The sequence below is a fragment of the Phallusia mammillata genome, chromosome 1, assembly GCF_965637545.1.
Source record: "Phallusia mammillata chromosome 1, kaPhaMamm4.hap1.1, whole genome shotgun sequence".
In the NCBI taxonomy this organism is placed as follows: Eukaryota; Metazoa; Chordata; class Ascidiacea; order Phlebobranchia; family Ascidiidae; genus Phallusia; species Phallusia mammillata.
In genome coordinates, this window is record NC_137252.1 from 14,843,184 (window position 1) to 14,865,219 (window position 22,036).

General features: G+C 39.3%; 1 protein-coding gene across 1 annotated transcript in view; it reads right to left on the reverse strand.

Annotated features, from left to right (window-relative positions):
- The window catches only part of LOC145227162 (basement membrane-specific heparan sulfate proteoglycan core protein-like), a 37,520-nt gene that overhangs the window by 11,170 nt on the left and 4,314 nt on the right, over positions 1-22,036 (reverse strand). The window contains exons 6-49 of the mRNA XM_080092342.1: positions 21,959-22,020; positions 21,748-21,806; positions 21,491-21,624; positions 21,293-21,418; positions 20,995-21,120; positions 20,669-20,858; positions 20,488-20,597; positions 20,247-20,416; positions 19,565-19,780; positions 19,186-19,371; positions 18,623-18,741; positions 18,435-18,564; positions 17,898-18,125; positions 16,509-16,649; positions 15,668-15,859; positions 15,220-15,399; positions 14,450-14,568; positions 14,265-14,376; positions 13,881-13,997; positions 13,430-13,650; positions 13,143-13,275; positions 12,687-12,827; positions 12,088-12,273; positions 11,570-11,746; positions 10,388-10,618; positions 9,646-9,759; positions 9,156-9,274; positions 8,390-8,544; positions 8,222-8,312; positions 7,420-7,619; positions 7,056-7,153; positions 6,732-6,918; positions 4,723-4,848; positions 4,028-4,177; positions 3,662-3,804; positions 3,459-3,588; positions 3,119-3,273; positions 2,720-2,854; positions 2,273-2,396; positions 1,684-1,818; positions 1,153-1,287; positions 947-1,087; positions 453-608; positions 137-262 (exon numbers count right to left, since the gene is read on the reverse strand). Coding sequence (XP_079948468.1) covers positions 137-262; positions 453-608; positions 947-1,087; positions 1,153-1,287; positions 1,684-1,818; positions 2,273-2,396; positions 2,720-2,854; positions 3,119-3,273; positions 3,459-3,588; positions 3,662-3,804; positions 4,028-4,177; positions 4,723-4,848; positions 6,732-6,918; positions 7,056-7,153; positions 7,420-7,619; positions 8,222-8,312; positions 8,390-8,544; positions 9,156-9,274; positions 9,646-9,759; positions 10,388-10,618; positions 11,570-11,746; positions 12,088-12,273; positions 12,687-12,827; positions 13,143-13,275; positions 13,430-13,650; positions 13,881-13,997; positions 14,265-14,376; positions 14,450-14,568; positions 15,220-15,399; positions 15,668-15,859; positions 16,509-16,649; positions 17,898-18,125; positions 18,435-18,564; positions 18,623-18,741; positions 19,186-19,371; positions 19,565-19,780; positions 20,247-20,416; positions 20,488-20,597; positions 20,669-20,858; positions 20,995-21,120; positions 21,293-21,418; positions 21,491-21,624; positions 21,748-21,806; positions 21,959-22,020 — 6,426 coding nt within the window. The remainder of the gene's footprint in view (positions 1-136; positions 263-452; positions 609-946; positions 1,088-1,152; positions 1,288-1,683; positions 1,819-2,272; positions 2,397-2,719; positions 2,855-3,118; positions 3,274-3,458; positions 3,589-3,661; positions 3,805-4,027; positions 4,178-4,722; positions 4,849-6,731; positions 6,919-7,055; positions 7,154-7,419; positions 7,620-8,221; positions 8,313-8,389; positions 8,545-9,155; positions 9,275-9,645; positions 9,760-10,387; positions 10,619-11,569; positions 11,747-12,087; positions 12,274-12,686; positions 12,828-13,142; positions 13,276-13,429; positions 13,651-13,880; positions 13,998-14,264; positions 14,377-14,449; positions 14,569-15,219; positions 15,400-15,667; positions 15,860-16,508; positions 16,650-17,897; positions 18,126-18,434; positions 18,565-18,622; positions 18,742-19,185; positions 19,372-19,564; positions 19,781-20,246; positions 20,417-20,487; positions 20,598-20,668; positions 20,859-20,994; positions 21,121-21,292; positions 21,419-21,490; positions 21,625-21,747; positions 21,807-21,958; positions 22,021-22,036) is intronic.

Here is a 22,036-nt window from a genome sequence, read left to right on the forward strand (position 1 = left end):
TACTGCCGAGTATAAAATCAATCCTGTATCAAACGGGTTTTATTCAAACTTTAGCCCGACCAACAACTTTGCTATGATGAGATCATTACATTTTCAAATGGAACCGTGTATAGGAAAACCTGTAATATATACGTACATTGTAATTCAACGTCGACAGACTTGTCGTCCATCCCTAATTCGTTGGCAGCTTTGCAAACATATTTTCCCGCGTCTTCTGTCATAAACTGAGGAATGTAAAGGATTCCTTCACTTTGGCGGCTTCCTGGAAAATTAAAAAAAAAACGTTAAATACAACATCATCTGTAGGTCAACATTTTGCTTTTTTATTTGCAACAATCCAAGCAACAAACCACGTAAACTTTCAGCCAAAGTTGATCATCATTGAAAACAACATGGTGTAAACATAAAACGTTACATTTCCTTTTGCAACGTTAAAGTAAACCACATTTTACCTGCTGGAAGGTCTTGGTTTTCTTTAGACCACACAATAGTAGGCGCTGGCGTTCCTGAAGCGACACATCGAAGTTGGACTTCGGTTCCCACGGTCACGTGCTTCAGGGAAGTCCCCACCGTCACTATAGGAGCTTCGTAACCGGACGTTGGGTGAACTGAATGGTGAAAAATACTAACTCAGTTTCAAGCATGTTTGGCGCGTCAGGTAAGTTTGCCAGCTTAATGTTTTTGTGGGCGTGTGTACAACGGTAGCAGACGCACAGCGGTGCAAATTATGCCGCTATAGCGCGCGCCTAGCTGCTGCTTTCAGGCACTTGTGTGACATGCAAGCCGTGGAATTACCGCCGAGCATGCAAAAACAACAATTAAACACATCAAACCTACGACTTATACAAATAGGCACATGAAAGGGACCCTGTGGAACTCCAAAAACGTTAAAGTACGGCACAAATTGGATTTTGTATGTTTTAAGGGACAAAAGTCTGGTTCCCACCCATAACGCGAACTTCCATATGTGATCGGCCGGCGTTATTGATCGCCATACACATGTATTGTCCGGCGTCGTGCATTGTGGCCCGGTTAATCTGCAAAGTGCTGGATGCCTGTCGGTACCGCGTCATCGTCCGCGTGTGCCCTGCGAACCAATCACAGTGTAAGTTTGTTGATCACGTGACACTTACAGTTCAAATCAAAACAAACCGCCTTCAGTGGCACTGAGTTTCTTCCAGGTGACAGATGGACGGGAATTGCCTTCCGCCATACATCTTAATGCGACTGATTCGCCGTCGCGTAAAGTGATGATCCTGGCAGGCAGAACTTTGATAACTGGCTTTTCTGCAACGCAAAAGTATATGTATAATTTAATGTACTTTAGGAGAGCCAAGAAGGACACGCGTTAACACTGCCCGTTCCTGTTTTGTCTGTCCTCTGTAGTTTTTGCACAATGTGACAGAAATGATGCATTAAACGGGTAAATCTAATTCGAGTCTATAGTCACGCTTGCTCTACTGCAATTTAGCAGGGACATTAATTTCAAAAGCATTGTAATAAAAGAACTATATCAGAGATTAAAATGGTTCGCTATTCCACGTTTTCAACTTTTCGTACACATTGCGGTATCAAACAGTTATTTTTCCAATTCTACTTTCAGTAGCCGCAAACCCTTTAAGTCAAAGTAAGTACTCAAAATATAACAAAACAAAAAGCACATACTGACAGAACTTGACTTACGCAGAACTTCCATATAGACGAGGACCTCTCGGTGGCCGACAACATTACTTGCAATGCAGGAGTAGTAACCGGATTCGCGGAGGGACACGTTTTGAAAGCGGATGATGCGATTATCACCCGACAGTGACGTTTGACCTGCGAGGTTAAAAAGAGATTTGGTTAATCTCCAGAGTGACTGTACAATTGAGTCTAAGTAAACTGTTTGTGGCGTTGTATTATTTGACAGAAAAACAGCTGATTTTAATAAAAGCTCATCTAATAGCTATAGAATATACGGTCACTTACATACACTAACCGTCTATTTATTTATTTTCTTTTGGCTGCACTTATAGTTCATGTATATATAAAACAAACGGGCGTAAGCGAGAGAGAGCGAGAGACAGAGAGAGAAAGAGAGAGTGAGAGAGACGTTTTTCTTAGTTAAATGGGGTCAAAAGTTCCGTACACAACCCTAAACTCCTGTTTCTCATGTTTATGACTTAAAATAGACTTGGACCAGCTTTTTACACGTTGTGGTCGTTAGACAACACGACTTCTTAAGGTCATGAGTTGTATGTTTGCTTCTGACTCATTCACACTTTAAACGCACCTGTGAAGGGTCGCTGGTTGGAACGCAGCCATGTCACATCGGCATCTGACTCGTTAGTCTGACAATTAAACTCCACATTATCTCCCACTTGCACCCGTTGCGTTCGAGCTGGTACGACCGTAACCTAAAAACACGACATACCAATGAATTTCTATTTTTTACATGAACTTGGCGATTGTTCTTTTTGCCGAGTATTTGAGCATCCCTTTTGATAAGGTACACTGTGTATCAGCAAATTCGCCACTCAAAGAGGAAAAAATGGTAAGATGATGGTTGTGTTGTATTTAGGACTTTTAAACTTTTCGTTATCATTGTATAAGTTTCAGGAAATTTGGGTTGCCTTTCTAAAAAAGGCAGTGCACTGTAATAAGTATTCCGGGCAAGCGTAATTTAATGATTTAGGCTACATTCTTTAGCACAGTATTGAAAAGGAAATGATGTACTTACGTGTGGAAGATCTTTTTTCACGACGTTCAGTGTCATGCGACTTTTAGTAACTCCACCAGCACTGGTTGCTACGCACACATAACGACCAGCATTTGAATCCTGGACTTCTATGACTTGCAGTTTGTTGTCTTTTACCTAAAACATTTTTTTATAATTTTATTTTATGTTTTCGACTTTTTGAGGTCATAAATTGATTTCGTATGTAACAATTAAATTCTTATTTTTTGAGGCTTTTCTGTTCTTTAGAAATAAATTCATTGTTTTTCGCGGCCAAATGCGACTAAAGATATCAAGTTAATTGCTTTTCAAAAGCATATGATGATAAAATTGTTAGTACTACATACTGTTTTGGGGGAATATAATAAGCAATTAAAAGTCGAAAAAAGCCAAATCTCATACCACGATGTTTTCGTCCAACGGCAGTCCATCCTCGCGTTCCCACGTCATCGTTGGCATGGGAGTTCCCCCGATGTAGCAAGTCGTGGTGCTGTTTGTTCCCACATATGCCGTCACTTCCTGTGGTTCAGTGCGACAAATCGGCTTTTCAGCAGGAACTGAAATCACGAAAGACGATTTATAATTTTTTTTGAATTGCTTGTCAATTGTTTTTGAGTTATTGTTGGAACATGGTGATTAGTAAATTTACGCATAATTCCTCTGTACATTGTTCAAGTTTGCCTTTGGTTTATATGGGCCATCTTGAAAATTTTGTTTTCCCATTTGGTGAAAAAATTCTAACCTTGCGGAAGAACGTCGACTCGGACAAAACCGGAATCTTGTCCAAAGGTGTTGTGTGCCGTGCATTGGTAAACACCTTCGTTGTTCGTGACTGCGGACTCAATTCGCAGAATTCCACCTTCTTCAAATGACTGTAAACAACACATCACAAATCGTTAAAACACTAAAGTCCATGCTAGCCTCACAGTCTTCTGGTATACTTACGTTTGGTGGAAGAAGGCGTCCCCGCTTCACCCATGAGAAAGTAGGTGCAGGTTCACCAGTGGCTGTGCAACGCAAAGCAACACTTTCTCCGATGATAACAGATACTTCTGGCGTAACCACAGTAACAACAGGAGGGACTCCGTCTAAAAGTAAATATATTTCGTAAAGGCGACTGATTTTGAAGTTTTGTTTGCTACCCTTATTATACAATTCATGTTTATTAAAACGAAAAAAGACTAGTGTATTGTGGAAAACATTACGTTTTCAAAACACATTATTGAATACGTGTGACTATATGTACATCTACACAACACTCTTTGGTAAAATGGAATGTCAAGTTATATTATCGCACATTGTCTAACTTACCAAAGACCTCAAGGGCACCAGTAGCTTCAGCAGTTCCGTGCTGGTTTGATGCCCGACATCTGTAAAGCGCTCGGTCGTGCATAGATGCTGACGGAATCATGAGCATCTGACCGCTCACATGGACATTGTTGGACATGGGGTTACCATCAACTGAAAATAAAAACAAACGGATTAAGCTGTTGTCGCAGACAGGGCCTTAAACGTTTTTAGGTAAGGTTGTGTTTTTTTCAAATGATAAAACATTTTAGTTCTAACCATTTTAGTTTCGACCTATAAGGTCTCATCAGTGCAGCTGGTGACGAGAGATCGGCCGCATTTTACATTGATACTGTGACACTGAGCCGACTTCACTGTGGTTCCCAAGCAGTTGCTTGGCCACTGTGAGCCAGTTTCATTTGTGCTGTATGCCCAGTTGTGGCATCGCACAGACTGGGTGATGTATGGGGTTGTACCCTGTTGCTCACCACAAACTGGAGTGCCGTTTGATGGCTACACTAGCCAATGCGGCCGATCTCTCGTCACCAGCTGCACTGATGAGACCTTATAGGTCGAAACAGTGTGCACTGTCTGCAGCTTATCATTTATTGGCTCATATGCTTTTACATTTTAGTTCTGTTTAGAAAAAGATTTAAAACGGGAAAATAGTTATTAGCAACATTAACATTTCTGCACCTAACTTAATAACCACGACTTACCTCGTTGCCATTCGACTTCGGGATCTGGATAGCCTTCAGCATTGCAGTAAAAAATCACGTCATCGCCCTTCATGACGCTCTGATTGTTGGGGGTGACCACTACCACTGGGGTGGCTGCGTCATCCACTGCACCCAAGTAAAGGTAATGTTAAAGAATGGTCCAGAAAAAAGGTAAGAAACACACAGAACAAGATTTAAGACTTACCCACATGCATCTGTACCGAAAGGTAACAAGGAACGAAACAAGAAAGTCGCGTGGAAAAGCTAAGAGACCGCGTCTCCCGTATACGACCTGTGTGTCTTTGAAACTGACTACAACTGATGCTGATTGAAACCGCGTTTGGACACAAGCGGCCATAATGGTTTATTGCGTACCACAATTCGGGTTAGGTTAGACAAGAATACGAATAAGCATATGGATTGTTGCAATGGTACACAGAATTGGCTCTAAAATACTGCACGGTCATTCGGTTCAAACGTTTTTGTTGTTTTTTGCACGGTAAAGTATTGGGAAATGTACGTAAGGCAGCATAAGCAAGCTAGCTTCAACGCGCTCAGTTGACGGTTAAAGCGATTTTGCAGCATTAAAATGCAAACAAGTAAACAGCCACGTTTTGGAAATATTTCTTGCACCAAATCTCAGGGATGTAATGTCTCAGAGTGAGTAGGGGTAGCTTTACAAGAGTCAGCCAGTTCTTAGTAGCTCAGGAGAATTAGGGTGGCGCGCTGGTTTATTGGTTAAAGCTTATAAAGTTGCAATGCCAATGCCACCATACGAGCGAAATGTGCTATGCAAGAGATGCAAAATATGAAATACATCCAAATCTGTCCAAAGACTTGGTATTAAGTTTTTTTAAGCAAAAAATAGGTCTAGGTCCAAATAAACGCTATGAACCATTCTTGTCATCGTATGAAAATGCCCGGAGATAAAACATGTAGCACAATTTTTGTGTATTATTCTATATTGTGCATCTAGAAACTGCAAGGTAGTGTCTTAATTCTTCACTCACCTTGCCGGGTTAGATGAGGGGGCACCTCTGGTTAGCCGGAATTACACACACTCAAAGTCACAAATTACATTTTCGGTTAAGATTGTTGCCCAAAAAATGACAGCAGCAGCTTCGTCGCCACTACAGCTAGTTTTTGCTTGTGATTGCAGTAAAAAGTAAAATTGAAAGCAGCTCTGATTGCGCCAAAGCATAATTATATGGCTCTGTTTCAGTCGCTGCGGTTAGAAATTGCTTGGTCCGCATGTTGTGGGTTTTGCGTTCGCTTAGCTTGTCCACGGATCGCGCCGAGGCATGCACAGCAAGCGATTAGTCACAAAATCAGTGGCATTTCTTGGCTGACCTTTTTATTCAAGGTAAAATGTTTGGATACATGTTTGACACTTGCATCTTTTGGTATCCAAATTTTTGGCCTAAATTTACTCACCTTGAATCCGATACAGCCCAAAAACATGCCAACCGTTGTAAGCTAACATGCATCAAACACAAACTACATAAGCATGCGGCAGGCGCAAGCAAGCACATGTGTAAGGTCATGCAAACACTCTATACATAAGATATGCTGCATAAAAAAGACATGAAAAGAAAATGGTAAACTATATGCTGCATGGTACACAATACGCTAAGAAAAAGTGGTAGTATAATAAAACAAGGGCAGTTTTAACATTTTTAGCAGAGAATCAGTGTGCTATCGTTTAAGCCTTTTAATGCCTAAATGAAATTTGAATGCTGCTTGTTATACTGCAGCCAAAAAAGGTATGATGAGGGGTTGCACTTAATCATGTAAAAACAAATACTGACAACATTTACAGGACTCGTGCACTTAGGATCTTGTCTTGGGGACTTTGACGTGGTGAAAATTAAACACACATTTGGAAAGACAAAAGACAAACAAACGATCATTCACACGAAACAAAAACCAACGTGCGCAGAGCATCAGCATTCAAAGGTAAACAGGTGTTCAAGATTCTCAATTCACTACAATCCCAGCAGAAGACTAACCTTGGATCACGCGAAGGGTGGCTGACTCCTGTGCTATTCCGTACATGCTCGAACCAGTACACATGTACGTGCCAGAGTCCGAGAGGTCCACGTTTGTGATGTGAAGGATTCCGTCAAAGTCAGTGGCACGATTTAGTGGCAGGCGACCGCCGCGTTTTGTCCAAGTGACGATAAAGGCCTCTGGCACCTGTCAAGTTTGGATTGTCAAATATCGCTTATATCTAGCCACAGTCTTTTTTAAATTTATTTGAGTCCGGGCATTTTTCTCGTTGACGTTTAGTGAATTTTTATTTGAGATGCGTAATGGCTTGATATATAACTAACCTTGCTGGCGGCTGTACAAACGAACGAGACTTCAGACCCGACTTGCACTGTCACTTGACGCGGTTCTTCGACGTGGACGGCGATCATTGGTTGTGGTCCTGTGAAAAATAGTCGCGTCGAGAAATATTTTTAATTTAAAATACAAAATAGGTTAGCTGATCATCTTTCTTCGGAACCCAGCAAGCTTTAAAAGTCGCTATTTCTGCATCAGTCTCAGTATTTTAAAATCAAGTTTAAAAAAACATAGCGACATTAAAATTGTATAACTCTTTTGACACATATGCATCTTGCAATATAGCATTTTTGAACAGTAACTTTAAAGTAGTGCGAATATCGTTGACAATTAGTTAGTTACCATACTTACTTGCTAGGGTTACAACAGCGCTATCACTTGCGCTTCCATATCTGTTGGCCACCACACATTCGAATGTTCCAACAGATGACCTGCCCACGTTAGGTAGGGTCAGTGTTTGACCGTTGTTGTTGACCAGTGTGTTGGACGGCAAACCTTGACCAGACCTCTCCCAGGTTATCCGAACTCTTGACCTCGACACAACAGCGCACCTGTAAATAAACGACGTGTAAATGAATTACACACACAGTGTATATGAGAGAGATTAGCAGCTTATATGAACCGGTACGTTCATTAAACCAGCGGTTTGCAACCTGCGACCGCGGCCCATTCATTTAAGGTTTTGCGGCCCGCGGAGACGTTTGAATTGTTCATTGAGAAGTGGTCTGCTCAACTTTTATAGTTCAGTGCTAGCGAGCAATACAGTGCGACCAGTGCCCTTTTTCTGCAACCTAATAATGTGACTAGAATCACTTGCAAATTTTACTGGTTGTTGTTAACTCAATACATGCGTATTTAGTACACAACAAAGCAATGACAACTTTATATTAATATTGAGATGCTGCTCGCTTCAATTCATATTGATTAAAATTGGCATACCAGTGATAACGGTTGCACAACCCTGCCTTAAACCATAAGAAAGTTATTTCTTCTATTTTGAACCGCAAATTAAACATATTTTTGGAGAGGGACACGTCCGCCCCTGACAGGTTGAAAACCCATTTTTTGCGTTTAGAAAACCCTTTTTATGTTTTCCGGAGAGTGCTTGGGTAACATCGGCAAATAATCTCTAAAACCGCTTTACCACACATACCTCAGTGTAACTGTTTGTCCAGGGTTGGCGTTGACGTGCTTGGGTGAAACTGAAACCCTAGGCAGATCCGGGGAATCTGACACATGGTTTTCTGCACAAAACAATAAACAAAATGCACACATTTTCGACAAACAAAAATGCTGATTAATTAAAACAACTGTGACTCACCGTCTATTCTTACACAGCTTCCGTCAACAGGGTCGGTTGGATTTCCAACGTATCCAGTGGCACAGCTCTCACATCGATCCCCAGTATAACCTTCCTGGCAAGCTGTGCAGGTCAGTGTGTTGCTTGTGGTGTCGTAATCACAGGTGTCCGAGAAACTGAACACAATGCATTAAACGTCACATTTTAGAAAAGGTAAAAAGTAAAAACAAAATTATCTATTGCAAACATTCTCTCTCTGTACCTTTATTTATTTGTTACGGGGTTCAAAACCCAGGACGTTTCCGAGTACGAATCCCGAGATTAGTTTTATTTTTTCAGTATGGATGGGCTATGTGCCACTTGACCAAGTCCCTGCCCTTGATTTAATGTCAGTCAATCGTCGGGACAAACAGAAGTAATACGTCAAAATGATAACATAGTGGAATTTTTATCCCTAAACACAGGTTTGAGCTCGGGAAGTCCACAAGGGTAACCGAAAGGACTATTGAGGCTGAGTAAATCAGTACGAGCCTCGACTTGCCTACAAATAGGTCTACACCTGTTAATCTGCAAATCGGATTTTTCTCGCCGGCTTCCATTTATGCAGTCAACCAGTTCTCATACCAATTATGTATTTTCCGGAAACAAACTATTATTTCTATAATTTAATAATTTTCGCATCTTTAGACTCCCCCCATGGTTAAGAACCCTGGTACTTCAATGGAGGGCCCAAATCACAACCAAAACACAGATGAGAGTAATCTTGCAAGAAGTTAACTTTTTTTACCTGTTTTTGCCGATACCCGGACAAGCACATGGCCTACAGCCGTTTTCAACATTTGGGTTGCCAAAGTATCCGGGTGCACAATTTTCACAGTGAGCACCAGCTCTGTTGTTTCGACAGTTCTGAGCCAAAAATATGTCAAAAGAAATGTTAGAAATGCCAGGTTGTGAGATTGAGACTTGTTTAAAGCGTAAACAAAGTGCATCTGGCATCTGTCAGCTTCACAACCGCTAAATGAGACAGACGATCCTGCGTAAATGACCCAGAAAGGCGAGAATGCCCCTTAATAATAGAGTATGTGCGTATTTCCATTTTGACTGAAACAAATCGTATTTTGAGAAAAATAAAAACACGAAAAAAACACTAAAATAAAATGTTTAATTGATATAAGCGAGATTTAGCGGTCAACTATAGTCAAACGAAATCTTGTGAAAACCACATTTTGCTTCAAAAAAATATAAACATTTAACAGTTTGTTTATTTCAACACCCACCAAACATTCGCCTGTTTCGGTGTCACACAGCTCAGCATGGCCGTTGCACTGACAAGCTGTGCATAAACCGAGATATATTCCACCACCTGATCTTGTGTAGCCGGGAGCGCAATCCTGCGTACAACAACATAGTGGTTAAGTCGACACTTTCTACAAGTCAACAACAACCTGTGTCGTGAATCACACTCTGTTAAAAATTTACAAACGGTGAAAAAATGTATACTATATATTCTGTGCAAGTTTTGTGTATACCGGTTGATCCTGTTTGGCTTAACACGTTGACTGCCGACTACGAGTTATCTCGTAGTTGCCGATCTAGCCAGGCTTGCCAGATACGAGTATACTCGTAGTAGACTTATTTGATTGTAACGCGCTTAAAACGAGCTGGCGTCTCGAACTAACGTCGTGGATGCGTTGTGGCAACACCGAGACACCCTACACCAGTATGTTACCTACGAGTTAACTCGTAACATGGCACAAAATATTTCGACTTTATGATTTCAGAAAGCCACTAAAACATATTTGGCAAATTTAAGCACAACATAGGAATATGCCTTGGCAGTCAACGTGTTAAGTTTTTTTTACACTGGGTTTTCGATAATGTTGGTGTAGAGAACAGTAATTACCGGAAAACTGCGAGTGTATGGCATGATTTCACTTTACAATATACTTGAGTTTCTGCCAGTTCACGTTTTGTGTTATTTAGAGTAACAGATTGCGGCCAAATTGAACCTATACATACCTCACACGAAAGACCTTCGTAGCCGTCGGGACAAACACAGTGTTCGACTTCCAATGCAGGCTCGCTCATAATAGCACTCTCGCTCGCCGTTTCCATGGTAACTTGGGAGATCGTGGTACGGAGGGTAGTGGTGGAGTAGGTGGCTTGGATCAAAATTTCTTCTACATCAGCTAAAGCCATCAGCAGGTGTTCCCTAGTAGCTGCCTGCCCATCTGCACGCGTCCAGTATTTCTAGAAGAATACATTTTGCAAAGCAAGGCAGAAAATTGAGTTAAACCTAATGTGACGAGCTATAACTAAACCTTGATGACGATAGAGGTCTAAATAAAAATATACTACTATACGACAACAGCTCTGCCGTAAGCGCCTTGGTAATTGAATATAAACCTAAGCAACTATATGCAGTACCGTGTATGCCCATGAGACCACACAAAAGGGCAATGTGTCGTCAGTCAAGACACAACATGACGTACATGGCAGGTAAATTGCTGCATTAAGAAGGTTTGAACTAATTTAATATCATGTGAGTCCTGGTCTATTTGCATACTGCTAATACCGTAATACTAAAACACTCTACCTCTACAGTAAAACTGCTTTGAACTGTTCCTACTGTGGATCATTGTAAACAGGAAACATATGAAAATTCACTGAGTGTTAGTAAAGTAACAGGCACGTTTATTCAATTTTTGCAGGTTGGTTCACTTTAGGACGTTTTTAACCCACAAAAGGCTACATATCACATGACCAGAGCTAGAAATTATTGTGACTAATGTGCACAGATAAAAATATGGCCTTCTTAGCTGTTAGGGGGTAATAAATACGTCTACAAGGTCTCAAACAGAACATATCACACCGTTATAATTGTATGCACAGCAATAAAAGCATTAAATAAAACAAAAAACATTTGGTTGATAAACCAGTTTAAGGCGAGAAATCTAAATTGGGCATATTTTTGGTACGGCCCAATACTGCTATTTGCGCAATAACAGACAGTTTACAAGATCTCGGTAATAGTTTAAACGTCATAGTTGCATTACGTAAGGTTGAACAAAAAGTTTAAAAAATATAGACAGAATAGTATGTGGCTAGTCTTTGGGGGAAGACGCACATTCAAATAGTCTGCCGCCGCAGGTCAAGACGTAAGTTCAAATGCGTCATGTCAGAGCACACAGAAACACGTACCTCGTGGAAGACAGTACCCCGTTCCGTCAACGCGTTCTGCACAACGTCACCGGGAATGTATGAATAGAGCTCGATGTCGTTGCCACGCAATATGACGTCCGGTTCATTGATGGGACTTCCCCGCCGGTACGCAGTGAAACCAACGGAGTAGTTGAGTTGTCCACCATATGACACAATCTATATGCACGATAGGGGTTGTACCGTGTGTATGTATTGACGCACAAAGACAATTTACGTGTAGACATTTAGTTTATGACGCCATAGAGTGACGTTCGTATATTGCACGACGTCGCTGCCACATGACGTCACGGCATACGATTTTTTTTGCAAAAAAGGGAAATTACACGGCTATGTTGTTTAATGTCAATTATGTCATACAGGAATAACAAAGAGTGCTATCATTGGCAAGTGCACGTAATTATTCGTAGTGTAATAGCCAAAATATCATTAAAAATAACTTTTGAAAATATCACGTTAAATAACATCCAGTAAATCAACATGAAATTCATACTAGTTACCTTGTCACCCTGATATTCTTCTGATAGTCTCCAGTAATATGTGATGCCGCGTGGTAAGGTCTCCATACGAGGATAGGACAATGAGTTAAACCCGTCCACCACCTCAAAACCATCGGTTGTTTGTGTGTTCAACTGACGGTTTGTCAACATGAACCCTCCGTTGTCTTCACTAAAGTCAGCTACCACCTACAAAATAACATGGAAGGTTCAGGAAAATTACAAAACTTTATATCAAATTTTGTTTCATAAGGCTTCAGAAGCATAAACCAGATTTAAGACGAAGAACAATCTATCAATTTTCTTCTTGAACTTTTTAAACAACGTCAAAGTCACAGTCAACGTTGCGTCACAAATTTTACTAGTGACGTCACATGTACCCCATGGCGGGCCTAAAGTCACACTATGCAAAAAAAGTTAATGGGTCGTCAAGATTTCGTACCATCCAGTTTGTGTATGGCGTCATACATTTTAGTGATGACCTCATACTTCTCCAAACAAACTTTGAAGTGTGCGAAAATGAGAACTAGGGTTCATGTAACCTTATTCGCGAGTCATTAACCAGTCTGGGTCCGGTGACGAATCCAATTTTGTTTACAGACCTTATTACGTTGATAGCTTGCGGAGGTGCACTGTCTGGTGAGTCCCATGCAGAAGCAGGGCAGACATCCGCCGTTGTACTCGAAGCTGAGATGGAAGAAACCCGGTCTGCATTCACCACAGTTGGAACCCTGTGTGCTTTCCTGTGAAATACAATATACGTGGTGTTATTGCAAACTGTTCAGGATTACAAATAATGTGTATGTAAAACCTGACATTAAACATTAAAACCAATGGACGATAAAATATTTGGTTAAAACAGAATCAGACAGTTTTGCAAATATATTTCGCCTAAATGGTGTCAGTTTCTTATTCAAATAAAATCTTATTACATGAGTTTTATACATTTTATATTTAAACAGTGATCGTCAAATAAAGGCCTGCTTTGGTTTTGATATATTACTGTAACTTTGGTTTTGATATATTACTGTTTGTTTAAAACCTGGTACGTTACCCACCTTGCAGTTACATTGTCCTTCAGAGTCGCACGTATTATCCACGGCACCACTAGGGTCGCAGTCACAGTTTGAAGCAGATTGTCTACAAGTTCCACCAGGACTCAGGGGATCACCTTCGTATCCTGGAGCACACCTAAATAAAAAAACGGCCGTTTGTTAAACAACAACGTGCATTTTTAAGCAAAGAACACCAAAAGCACAAAAAGTCACATTGTTTCGTTTGTGATTATACTTTAGTCTCCAACGCCAAAAAAGTGTGTTATGCTTTTGCTGGTTCAGATGTGTACCTTTCGCATCGGTCTCCGGCATAGCCGATTGGACAGCGGTCGCAGACAGGTTGACCACCGCGTCCCATTCTACATGTTGGCCGGGAAACTTGATCCGTCCGCCCGCCGAGTGTAGGACAAGGACAGGGTTGACAATCTTCAACACCTCCAGCCCGTGCATCGCCGTAATATCCTGAAGCGCAGACCTCGCAGTTGTCGCCCACAGTGTTGTGGCTGCATGCCTGTGTAACGCAAAGGTTGTGTTTCATAGTTTGCACAACAGAAAGTATTGAATTTCGACTTAAAACTTCGTTTCTCAATTTTTAAAAGTAAAGGAACATAAGTACAAATCGCAAGAAAATTGAAATTGGACAAAACACACGTTACTATGCAACCAGCATTTTACAGGGTTTTGTGCAAATTCACAAAAATTAAAAAATACAATGTTTATCTCAAGTTATAAAAAACTTACCTGACAAATACCAGAATCCAGGTCGCACTCTGCACTATGTCCGTGACAGTTACATTTTTGACAGGTTCCAAGGTAACTGTTTCCATTCTGAACTCTGTAGAAGCCCGAAGAACATTCCTACAGAAACGAAACCACAAACCGTTTTTTAAACTTGCTTTAAAAAAGTTCAACCTTTAGGCACATAATGGGTTTGTGGAGTATAATATAGTATGAAGCCATGATGTGCTTCGTTATGTAACTTAAAATTTTCATGCAATATTATAAACACAGAATGTGGACAAAGGCAGTGTTAACAATGTGCAGCAAAAAAACAGAAACAGTGTTGGATTCTATCAGCACATTTGACAAGTGAACTGTTGTCAGCGGCGTCAGTCAACACCTTACCTCACACGACAGGCCGCGATATCCCACTGGACATCGGCACTTTTCGACTTCCAACGCTCTCTCCCGCCCAGTCTCGCGATCCACAGCGGTTACTAAGTACATGCTGGTGATCCTTTGAATAGATATAGATAGATATTAATTGCTGATACCGGTTGGTGGCAGTTCATTAGGGTTTGGGTTGTGACCTGCTTTCTAACATCTGGTTTGAGTAGGAAGCCCGGACAAGGAATAACTCTATGTTGCTTAAAACCATTAGGAGATCCTCACGAGAGGCTTGTGATCCATCAGGTTTTTGCCAGTTGTTCTGAAACACAAAGTATGATGCTAGTAAAACATCCCCTTGTACGTTTAAATATATACTTTCAAACTCGCACGAATAAGAGAGGAAAAACGCGTTATAATAGTACATACGTATTTGGACTTGGATCGTTGTTTATCGCATTCCTAACTCCAATAACCAATTTAGGGTAGACCACAAACACGCGGTTTCCCACAATAATCTATTGCATTTCAGTCCGAGGGATTGTATATCTTGCCCAAACCACCCAACCCCAAACCCATTAAGTAGCTAACCTTAACCAGAAAGGAGAAATTATGGTCTTTTTGCAACACGATATACGGATTACACGGATCTGTTCATAATCTAATGAGGTATATAACAGCCAAAATAGACGTAAAAGCGACATGTTCCATTTAAACGACGTTTTTGGTTTGTAACCAAGACAATTTGTTGCACTACTGTTTTTTTTAATAACATGTCACTGAGACTTTTCGACAAACTCATTTCAAGCCGGAATTACACCAGTCTTGTGTATACTAAGGGCCGCCAGAATTGGAAGTTCAAAAAGTTTGCAAGTCTCCAACTTTGAAAACACAAAACACATCCTTTACCTTGAACTGTGTACGAACCCAAATACCAAAGCAACATCTTTCTTATCAATGACCACATACTTACTTCTTGTATTGGTACAACGTATCTGGTGTCCGTTCCTGGCGGGGGATGACGCCCACTGACGTGGATCAACGTCTGTCCGTTTCCTGTCAGTCGGAGGTCAGCAATTCGAGTGATGGGCCTTGCGCTATTGCCTTGCTCGTATTGCACGATGTAATCAAACTGACCACCATATGAAGTCAACTGGACATGTAAGGAAATCATTTTAGCGACCGTTCGCCAAGTATAAATGGACACACACGTTCAATAGGTTACTTTTAGTCTGTAAATAGCGGGAAAACAATGCTTATAAAGCTGGACACTATGTTTCAATTCATTTTTCACCAAGGTGCCAAAATAGAATTATTTTTTTACTTTTCTATTGCGCTGTATGAGGTATTGAAACTTTATACAAGCACGGTGCTTTTGCATTTGCGCACGTAGCTCATATTAGGGTGTTTCTCCTATGTACCTTATTTCCGAGAAACTCATCGGGAAGCATCCAATAAAAAACATCTGAATGCAATTGATCTAGATGGGCCACCACATATGGATGTCTGCGATTCTCCGTCGCTGTAACGAAAACGACGTCGTTTTGATAAGTCTCCACGCCGGCTGCGTTGGTCAGAACAAAGTTCTCAGAACGATCGTAATTTGGAATAACCTGTAAAAATTACACAAAGAACACATAAAATATGGTCGCTTTCTGTTGACGCAAATTATGCCTAGCTGTTGGACTCTTTGCTCAAAAGTACTTTTAACGGATCGTAATGCATTTCTCCTGTAGGAGTGACACATATATACATAAATTGCAGTACGTTTAGCTTTCGTCGATGTGCCGAATGAAGCTAGTAACACTTCATGTAAAATCATGTTTTCGGTCATGTAAAAAAATCAACCCGTGGTGGAATTCGAACCCACGACAGCACTCTAACCGACACTTGCCCATAACTAAATACGAGGGCACATTAAGTCCAAATTACCTTGTTGCACGCTTCACGTGTTATTTTCAAGTAAGTGGTTGTCATTTTAACCCTAGTCTGTACATATGAACATGTATAGCAGATAATATTCCTTAACTTTACAGGGATTCCCTCTGAAATGCCCATGTTCCAATTAGGTATATGTTATGCAATTTAAAGTAGCAATTTTAATCAAAGTCTTAACTTCAGCCAATTACCTGGGCTTAACCCTATTTAGGCAAAATGTAAATGACATTATCAGTACTTACCATGAAAAATATTCAATTCGTGGGTAATCAATATAATGACACTGCCATACAACAACATTGTTAAGTTAGTTACACTACTTACATGTGATCTGTTCAAATTGGAACTTGTGCATTGATCAGTAATTCCCATACAGAAGCAGGACAGACATCCACCAGCATTTGCTTCAGACAGAAAGTAATGACCAGGCTTGCACTCGTTGCACCTGGGACCCTGACAACCCTCCTAAATAGATGACATTGGAACAATAAATATTTTATTTTAAAAGAGATTTTTTTCAATATTACCACAGAGTTTATTTATAGCATATTTTAGCAAAAAAAAAAAAAGATTTTTGAAAATATTTTCGGACAACATTCCTATAGCATAATCAGCAAAATCACAATGGCAAAGTATGATATTATGAGGGCAAATCAGCAACTTAAAAAACTACAAATCTAGGATCTAATTTAAAGCAAACTTATTTTTTTGCATTCATAAATTGTACGAAAGCTTCAAAAAGTTGGATAGGAAACATGGTCAAATCAATTCAATTTTTCAATCCAGTTTTGTCACTATTGAATTGCATGGAAAGCAGTGCCATTACAAAATTGCACCACACATATTTAATTACACTATTAATAAAGATTCTTAAGTTGATCATTTAACAGTCACAGCTATTATTATCAGTGAAAAGTATTAGAACAGCATGCATTATTTTGCCAAAATTAAAGTTAAGTAAGTTTTTAAATTAAATTGTATTAGTAAAGCCCATGAAGCATAAACAAATTTGTTGAAATAATGTTTAAAAAAATTTATCTTGGTGAAATGTAGGTTACTAAAATTAATAAATGATAAGCAGTTGGTACAATTAGCAAAGCAAATTAAACAAAAATTTAAGAAAGTATAAAGCCCAGCAGTAAAATTGTGAATCAGCAAAAGTTATGGTGAGGGTTAACCAAAATTGGTTGCAAAATTTCATTGATGATTTTAATACGGTTAGTTTGGCAAAGCAAAGTGTTTGAAGTAAATTGCTGCAGTTTGCGCAATATCCCACAATGTTTGTCAGATGTACACACAGTTTGGAAAGATTTAAAGTTTGATGATCCTTTTGATGTGGTTAACACTAATTTACTGCTTGTTACACAAAAAACGGGGTCATTAAGGAGAGGTCATACAATTTATATGGCCAAAAAGTTTGTGCCTTTATAACAATTTACAAAGACAGTACTGAGGTATAAAAACCCTTATGGACAGTTATGCAATGATATGGTTTTAGTTATGATATAACAGAGTGTTTAACCGTTTTGTGGTAACAGAAATATCAAATATTTTTTTTAGACCGAAGCACTTCACCGTTATTCTCTCCACCCAAAAAAATATCATTAATGTGCCACCAAACAAAACATCTGACACAAAACACTGCAAGAACTTTGTCTTAAACAACTGTTTAAGGCAAATATTAGTAAGCCATGCAATTGAAAGCAATTATACCTTGCACTGACAAGTCTGCCCAAAGCCAACACCAATACTACCAGCCACATCACAATAAGTGTCAGGATAGCGTGTGCAGCCGCCTAGGTAAGGGCTGTAGCCTTTAGCGCATTCTGTGCAATTTTTGCCTGTGTAACCCTTTTTGCATACTTTAATTGGAGCACTTGTTGTTATACATTCTCCGATGTATGGGCCAGTCATATGCCTTTCATATCCAATGTCGCATTCCTGCAATAATTTAAGAAAATGTAATATAGGTGATCTTAGATTATAGAGAAATTTCCCAATTACCAACCAACTATGCTAGATGAAAAAAAAAACAGTTTGTTTTAATTTTCACATGGCTTTAGTATGTTTTAAGGTGACAAAACTGTTTTTTAACTTTAAGCGAATAAAATGAATAAAACTAAAAATACAGCAATTATAACTTAATCAGAATCGCTTTTCTTTTTTGTTCAATCCAGCAAAATATGCATTGCAATTAAAAACAATGTTTCACAGTGAACAAACATCAAGTGAACTATCATGCTTCAATACCTCACAAGACAAGCCTGTATACCCTTCAGGGCAAATGCACTCTTCAACTGAAGATGCAATGACACCAGCTGAAACAGGTGATGAGGTTTTTTCTTTTGGCTCTGCGACTTGCAATGAAACATCTCCAATCCTGTAAAAATTTATCAGTCAAATGGGTGGATGTGTGAATACAAGCAGCGTAATTTTACCCTGTGCTCAACATTGAATTGTCATAAGCGGTTCGTAGTAAGACACTGCTGATGTTACTAAGGACAGTTAGCATATCTTCTCTGGTCACTGGAGTTCCATCAGGCTTTTTCCATTTTTCCTTTAAAATATGTTACCTCATGACATAAAGATTCTTTAAGCAAGGTACTTGTGTATAGTTGCAGCTACTGTGGTCTGCTAATAATTTTGATGACAGCTGCAAACCAAAGGCTTACGAATTACATGAACTACATTCATGCTTTACATACGTAATCAGTTAAAGGACATAAAGCAGTTACGGAAATGTATAATCTCAAATTATTGACAGAAAAAATTAATATCCTTTTAACTGCTTTTTTGATAAAAGTTTGTATACTTTCAACCAAATACTTAGGTACTTTTACTAAAATACTAAAAAGCACTAAAATTCCTAATACAGTTCGGTGGAATTAAACCTTCGTTGATGTCATGTGAACAACAGTTTGACTTTAAAACAAAGGATTGTGTGGTTTGAATTGTAACCAGTCAGTCTACAGCAGATTATTAGGTCTACCAATATAGATACCTCATCAAAGACTGCCTCTGTAGTGTGCTTATTAACTGGGCTGGGGTGCGGGCGATCATCTCGGTAGACCAAAGTTTGCCCATTTCCCACAAGTATAACGTCGCTGTTGTTTGTGGGCAGCGAAGGAAAGTTGTAAGAATTGTTGTAGCTAAATGAAAATTTTAGCGTTCCACCATAACTGTTTATCTGGAAATAAAAACATTAATTAAATCAATTTTCTACACAATGAATTATCAATGCAAAAGACGAATTCTGAAGAGTTGAATTACAACCAACTATTTTGACTTGGAATTTAAGCTAAGTCAAGCTGTTTTTAAAACCGCTTGGAGAGGTTGACAATCATTTTCAGCAAAAAAAACAGCAACACCCAAATACATACCTTGGCTCCCAAAAATTGTGCAGGCAAGCTCCAGTAATGGGCAGCTGCCAAAAATCGTTTGGACAAGTCAATCAGTTGAAGTTCTTTGGCAGCAGGGTTAACAGTAATTTGATTGCTGTTGATCGGTTCTGGAGATCCAGGTACTCCACCTTCTATCTCCGCTGGCTCAAGATCTACTACACTTACGTCCTCTGGCTCATCAAATGTTATTCCAATCTGAATTTAAAATAAAAGATTTTTTGTCTTTTGTATTGCCTATTTTGGATAAAAAACATATGAGTAAATGTTCCTGGTTTTTTTTTAAATGTTAACATTAATAAAAATGATACAGTCCTTACAGCTGTACACATTATTTTGTGTTTTGTTATATTCATATTTGAATTTTTTTTTAATGAAAATTGTTTGCTGTCTGTAAGATATCATAGTGTTTTTCAACAAACTTATTGACAGATCGGCCAAATGTGTTTATTTGACTTCAGTCATTAGTGCATGACTTATTTACAGTTATTCTCAAAGTCTTTAAAAAGCATATAAATGTTAAACCAAATGTTTAGCATCTTAATTGTAATTTGTATTCAGGCACCCGTTGTGTTTATTTTGGTGAACCTTATCTTACCTACAATCCAATGGAGCTACTAGTAATCGGTTGTTGGTAAATAACATTAAGCCTAGATAAGCTTACCTCTTTAAATTCGAAGTTGCTTGAATGACACTGATCAGTGACGCCAAAACAGAAGCATCGCTTGCAACCGCCTGTGGCATCAGATGAGCTGTTGAACTCCCCAGGGGGACATTCTTCAGTTTCATCAGCCGGTGTTGGTGATGATAATGGTGGTGGTATTGACGTAGCAGCTAAACATAATTGCCAGTTAAATTCAGAGTTAAAATGCTTATCCACAGTAAATGTTTAGTTTGATTATTACTTGGTTCAGAATCAGTCACTACCAACACAAGGTCAGGTACAGCCAAGATTGCACCTCCCCTGTTCAGCCCTTCACATGTATAAGCTCCTTGATCTGAGGGTTTCACTTTTCTGTAATAAGAAGAGCAAATATAAAGTTAATGAGGCAAATTTGTTTGATATTGTGAAATGTAACACTATACCTTATAGTCAGGGTCCCGACACCATCTCTGGATGTCATGGTTACCCTAGGTTCTGGGGGCACATTGCCCCAGTTAACTCTCCAAGAAATGATGGGTGTAGGTGTACCCACACCCTCACATCTCATAGTAACTGTCTCTCCTTGTTTGGCTTCCATGCGATTGGGTGGTGGGACAATAATAACAGGGGCAGCTGAAACAAAGCATCAACTCATTTACCAGTTTGCTTGTTTGTTTTTAAAGGTTACAGATATTGGGAAAAATCTTCATTGAAATATAGGCTGCCTTTAATTGTTTATTGAGAAGTGAGGAACGTATGGATTACTCACAGCATCCACGTTCATCACTATTGTCCTCACAGTCTTGTTCTCCATCACATTGGTAACTTCCAGGAACACAACTTCCATCGCCACATTGAAAGTGTGTTGATGGGCAGGCCCCATTTGGCTCATTTGCTGAAGGAACAGGTAATGGTAAAAAAATAATTTATAAGATTTATTATTATACTCATTAAAGTTTTTTTAAAGTTTTTTAATCCATTGAAATTGTTAGTCTATTTTTATGGTGATTTTTTTTTCTTTTCCTCAGCGAAATAAACACAACATTTAAAAAAAAACCACAACTTACGACAGTTTCGCTCATCAAAGCCATTGCCACAGTCATCATCTCCATCACATCGCCAATGCTTCTGTGCACAGATAGCTGTTCCAATGCAAAGAAATTGTGTGGGATCGCATTCACTGGAAGTGCCAGCTTTAAAAAATGTTGAACAATGTTTAAGTCCAACTCCCAAAATGTTGCAACTGCAACACAACTTAAACATACTAGAGCATGAATCCTCATCACTTCCATCATAGCAGTCAATAGCTCCATCGCAGACATACAATCGGTCAATGCACTGAAGATTTTTACAAGTTGCTTGACCAGGTCCACATGACACAGGCCCGTCATCTTCAGAACTGTAAAGTTAAAAATATTAAAAATATATTTGTTAAATATTAGTTGGATTTCTAAAGATCTCACCTTTAAAATAAATATTTAGATACAACATAAAATGATGTATAAAACCAGGCCAAACAAACCTGTAAGCATCTGGAGGTGTAGGCTCAGTGGTGGTTGTGGTTGCGGTTGCTGTGGTGACCTAAACCAAGTACTTAATTTAAAGTCAACATCAAACATACCACACAAGAAAGTTTACATCTAGTTAGGGGAAAAGGGTTTTTCTTCAGCAACTTTTTACACAAGTTGTCTTCACACAATGTAGGCTTTAGCTAAAAAGTGATTTTAACTTACATCAAATTCATCTGCTACAGTGAATGTCGTTGTAAATGGTTCTGTTGGTGCCACTGTAACTTCTAAAAAATGTCAAAC